At 40.8% G+C, this 5,792-nt stretch overlaps 1 protein-coding gene across 1 annotated transcript; it reads right to left on the reverse strand.

The window, feature by feature from the left end:
• Positions 1–403: 403 nt before the first annotated feature.
• Positions 404–1,014, reverse strand: LOC113016710 (suppressor protein SRP40-like). The gene has a single exon (XM_026159763.1). The coding sequence runs from the start codon at positions 973–975 to the stop codon at positions 433–435; it is 543 nt and encodes a 180-aa protein (XP_026015548.1). The 5' UTR covers positions 976–1,014; the 3' UTR covers positions 404–432.
• Positions 1,015–5,792: the final 4,778 nt, after the last annotated feature.

Raw genomic sequence — 5,792 nt, forward strand, 5'->3', positions numbered from 1 at the left:
TGAACATGGACACACTCTCACTGTATACGTAACACACATGCACATACCACTCTTCACATGGTCATTTGACAGGGACCGTCCCCAACTATCCCGGCACTGACTCCGAACATTCCCGTCAGTTCAACTGAGCTTATATTTAGAATCAGAGTATCTCGCTCCAGCACACATCAACACATGTGCAGAGAAATGACTAAATAATATGGCCTATTAATAGAAGGACGTTTGTACTGAAGAGGCATAAGGTTCAAATGTGGCTTTATCACATTCCACATAAATTCACACACTATAGATAGTCACCGACCTTGTACACCACGATGATATGAACCTAATCATGACTGAAATTTATGGACGCTATAAGTTAGTTCAAAGAAAGAGAAGACGGCGTGTATGTATGTGTGTGCGTGTCCTGTAGAGCCACAATATATTTTACATTCATCTGATCTGAGCCTTTCTCTTTCCTACCTTAACAAAGAGTACGACCTTTGGTCCATCTTTGTCAGGCACTGGCTTCTCCTTAGCTGTTTCCTTCTCAGAGGCTGATGAAGATGATGATGAGGATGAGGATCTGCGTGATTTGTCCACCTCCATCTCCCAGTTTAACTCATTCAACGGCTCTATCTGTGTGTTCTCCTCTTCTTCCTCTTTTTCTACTTTTTCTTCCTCTACCTCCTCCTCCCCACTGGAACTCGCCAGCTCCACTTTCTCCTCTTCTTTCTCATGAGAAGAAGAAGAAGACGATGAGGAGGATGAGGAAGAGGACGTGCTCCCTCGCCTCCCCTCTGCGGGAGGCTCAGGCGCCGGGATCGAAGGAGGAGCTGGTATTCTTCTTGAGGCCACTTTGGTGTTTTCATACTCAGGAGTCAGATGCGAAAGATCTTCGTATGGGGCCTCGTAGGGCAATTCATATTCACCTGACGACTGGTTCCGGTAGGCCGGCTCTGGGTTCTCGTACACATTCCCCTCAGAATGATCCATCCTGGTTGGAGAAATCAAACAGAGATGGTGGAGCGTGCCAAGGTGTAAAGCAGAGTGAGGGCAATCGCAACAGGGCCTATCTTATCAGAAGATGCCCAATCAGGACTTTGGACAGGGATGGCCGAAAGGCTGGGCCAAGGGGAACTGCAGTAAGTCAGTATACTGCATGTTATTACTGTCTTAGTGTCTATAAACACAATATGAGCATGTTTAAAAAATATATATGAGGGTCCATTCATTCCAAAATTATGTTCACACTGTCTATGTCAGCTGAACACATATCTAAACTGTACTTCAGATGCGGCAGAACTCTTTTGACAGATTGTAATTGTCCACGGTAATGTTGAGGTTATTACATTTTTTATGATTTGGAGAAAGCTAGGTAGGGAACGCAACAAGACATATAAACTAAAATTGCACAGAGAAATGTTTTGTCAGTTGGGTTATCAGCATGGACAATTTGTCATAATAGCTTTGTCACAACTGAAGCACAAGTCAAGGTTTAAAAGAACGTGTAGACACACATGGAAATCCAGCATATAAGAGAAAGAGCTTGTAGAATTCTAGAGAGCTTAGAAGTTAATATTTTGTATGACTGCCTGCCATAAATCAAAGTTGGCTAAAAATGTTTCACACTCTAAAGCACAACCCAACAAGTGACACAGTGCTGTTCAAAAACTGTATTAACACAAGGCTCTCTTAGTAAGGAGCAAAGACTTGATGCCGCGGTCAAACGCCATGGTTTTTTCAGGACTCGGTTCAAGCAGAAATTCTGTCAGGAAAGGAGAGAAAGGTCAGTGGAAGCTAGAGCTATTATGAGGATGGAGTGTCTTAACTGGATTAAGTTCTTCCTTGATGTTTCTTGGGAAGCAATGGTGGGACAGGAATGGACTGACCAGGGCTCCACAGAGAGACCAGAGATCTTGATTACCATGTCGATCTGACAGACAGTTGTGTCTTGAGCTAGTCCTTGGTGAGGAGTGGCAACTGAGATGGCTCAAACATTGGGCAGACAATCCACTCATGGCCACCTGAAGGGAAAAACACTAGGAAGGCAACGAAGGAACCCTAAACCACCTCAAAACCATGGGACCAACTGTATTTTCGCAACACAACACGACCTCTGTTAGCTTTTATGTAATTTCCTTAAGTAGTCTTTAGGAATAACTCTAAATGCTTCTTGGAGGACATTCCAAGGCTCTTTTAAGGATGTTGTCTGCTTTTTCTTCTGTTCTCTGTCATGGTGATCTCATGCTGCTTAGGTAATGTTGAGTTCTGTGCTCCGGGGAGACCAATCCATGACCGATAGTGTCCCATTGTATGCTTTCTATCCTGATATGCTTTTACTATATTGGCAGTTTGCTCTGGATCATTTTCATGCCGAAAAGTCAAGCCAAGCGGTATCACATGATCCAACACTGTTGATCCTTTTCTGTATTCATAATTCCATCGATAGATCCTCAACAGTGCTGGTTAAAAAGGAGCCCGTAACCATAACAGAGCCTCCACTCTGTTTTATGGTGTGGATCACCATGATGCCAAAAATGGCTTCTTGGCAGCCACCCTTCTACTGAAGACCAGTGTTGGGACTAACGCGTTATTAAGTAACGCGTTACAGTAACTACGTTATTATTGTGGTAACGAGCACAGTAACTAGTTATTATGCCAAAACCGGGAACGCGTTACTCGTTACTGGGATTTAGATAGGCTCGTTATTCGTTACTTCGTGTTGTGGCTATCGCGGAGCTTCCACAGATTCAGTAACATTAGCAAGTGGTGGAGGCCAGCAGGTGGATGAAGGAAAAGGGAGGCAAGAGGAGAGACCCGAAGCGGCCGCTGGTCCGAGAGTGTCAGGTGAACTGAACTTCAGGCAAGAAGTTATGACCTGCAGTCCATCTGGGTCAGATATGAACCAAGTTTAGGTGGAGTTTATTTTAGTTATGCTGACTTTTTCTACTGCGTGCTAGCTAGCATGACGGAGTTTCTATACAGCTGGGTGGGTGCTATGTTACTAATGTTGAACTTGATTTTGTTCATAAGGTTAATTATTAGAGTTTCCAACCGTCCTGTAAAAAACGGAATCGTCTCGTATTCAGAGAAAATATTACGCGTTTCGTATTTAGGTGAAAAGGAACAGTTTGTCCCGGACTTCAGCTACAATGAAAAAGGCACAAAGCTGGAGTTATTCTGTGTTTACGCTGCACAGCTGCCTCTTCTTCTCTCATTCTCTCCCCCCTCCCTCTCCTGTATCTACTTCAATCATGAAACTGATCAATGATCAGCTGATCGGCTTTTCTCTCTTGTTTGTTTATCGCTCACTTTGCGCCAGAAAGAGGAAACCAGCGGATGTCGCGCTAAACAACAGCACTACGTTTAAGCTTGATCAGCTGTTGTTAGAATGTATTTAATATTAATTTCTAGTATCAGCTGATGTTTGCTGGAGCCACAGCTGTAAAGCTGCTGGTCATGATATCGGTTTGAATATGTGATGAGAGGGAAACATGAAGATGAAACCAGGAGATGTCCTTACTGAATCATCAGAGCTGAACAGGTGATGGAGAAACAGGTTTACCTTTTAGGTGACATGAATGAGTTGAAGGGAAGTTATGAACTGTTTCTGAGAGACAAATAACCCCAGGATCCTTTTTCTAAGTAGCTGACAGCTGTTAACTGTGCAGGGGCGGATCTAGCAAAGTGTTGCCAGGGGACCATGTAGGGCATTAAAAGGGAAAGGGGGGCACAAGGAAATACTTTCTTATTCTCATTTAAAATATCTAGCTTTTAAAAAAATAATTATCTGAGTCTTACAACAAACGATTGATAGATTGATACATATATACCATCAGAACAGTGAACATCACTGTCACAACTGTGTTTGTTTTCATTCAAAGGCTTTATGATTTTTCCTATAATGGCAGCCGGTCTCTAGTCAAAATGCCCGGGACGATTTTTTTGTCCTTGTCCAGCCCTGTAAGCAGCTCATCTGCAGTCTGGTGTTACCTACATCTTCCTATTCAGAAGGCAGAATTTCCGAGTTCTGAGTACAATTGAAAGCACCACGACTGCAGTTTTTGTGTTGGATGTAAAAAGCGAGGATAGAATGGCTAGGATAGAATCAGGCGTGGGATTTCTCTCGTGGAAATGTGCACATTATTTTTTCCTTTCTATTGGTAGGTGGCACAGTGCACTTGTGGCAAGTAAGCAAGCTAGAAGACTGGCAATCTTGCTGGGTATCCAGTTACGGAAGCAACACATTAACAAGAGAATTCTGAGTTAAACCAAAGTTACTTTCCCTAGTAACTAGTTACTCTGAAAGTAACGAGTAACTTGAAGTAACTGAGTTACTTTTGATAGAAGTAACTAGTAATGTAACTAAGTTACTAATCTAAAGTAACACTGCTGAAGACATTTCTCATGTGGCTTCGGTGAAGAGTAACTAGGGCCAGATGCATTTGTTGGGTCTTAAGGATATGACTGTCAGATACTCATCATTTGCTGTAGATACATTTATAGATCCGCCACTTCTTCTTTTCTCATCCACTTAGTTTCCTTAAATTTCTTAAGGACACATTGCGCACCGGGCTGAGATAGGCCAAATTTTCAGCTTATGGATCACATTGGTGATGGAAAAAAATTGAATTTTATTTATTTTAAAATACTTTTTACCCAGCTGCTTAAAGCAAAAGTGTGTTTTAGATTTAATATCAAATAATATTTTAGGTGAAACCTGCAGGACAAAAAAGTAAACTGGATCCTATAAACTCTCATAATTTCACCTGTTAAATGAAAGATTACACTTTTTTTGGTTTAACTTTCAAACTCTCATCTCACTAAAACTGGTGTACAACCTACTTTTTTCCACTCTGATATGCACAAATTTGTGTATACAAATCTACACGGCTTTCTTTGTGGGTTTAACGGTCCAAACAGGGAATTTCCATCATCAGAAATGTCAAGGGAAATTCCAACGCACGGCTAAAATGTTACCTTGAGGGGCATCATGTTGGAAAATATTATCTCAGTTGTTTTTTTTAAACAGATTTACTAAAAACTGCATACAACTTGGGCCACTCTTCTTTTTGATCTGCAGGAAATTCTCTATTGTGACAACACCATGAACTTGTTTTACCATGTTACCTACTTATTCTGAAAAAAATAAAGTTCACAGTAATTTAGTGGTCAATATAATGTGTTCAGATTCATCTCATAAGTCATGACACACCACTCTTTCCTACATATATCCTTTATTTTTATTTTATTTATTTATTTTTCTTGCCTGTCCCGTTCAGTACTTTAGCAATCAGAACTGTTGTCAGAAGGGAAGGAAAGATGCCCAACAGATTTATTTTTTAAGTGGAGAAATTATGGCAATGCCATATTGGTCCACTTGATTGATCTATATTATCATAAGCTGCCTTTAAAATATTGGTATCTGTGTTAGTATCTGCAATATTTGAAAGTGAATCGATACCAAAAATTGCAGCATTGCACGCCACTAAGCAGATGTTCCTCTTTAGCGATCCCTATAGGTAGTAGCCGAAAGAAGAGAAGATGTGTAATTTTTCCCTGGTCATGGCATCAATCGACCGGTACGTCAAGTTTGCTACAACAAAAGCAAATAGCGAAAGGTTTATTTCAAAATTAAAGCACTACATTTTAACGCTCTATGAATAAACCAATTTGTGCAAATATAGCATTTATTAATTATAAAAAAGCAATTAAGTTGGCATTAAAATAGCAAACGAAACTACCAGACGCCAAAGAATTGCATTTTTTTTTTTTTATATCGCCGTTAGAGCCGCGATTTATTTTGGAAT

Source organism: Astatotilapia calliptera, chromosome 23, assembly GCF_900246225.1.
Source record: "Astatotilapia calliptera chromosome 23, fAstCal1.2, whole genome shotgun sequence".
In the NCBI taxonomy this organism is placed as follows: Eukaryota; Metazoa; Chordata; class Actinopteri; order Cichliformes; family Cichlidae; genus Astatotilapia; species Astatotilapia calliptera.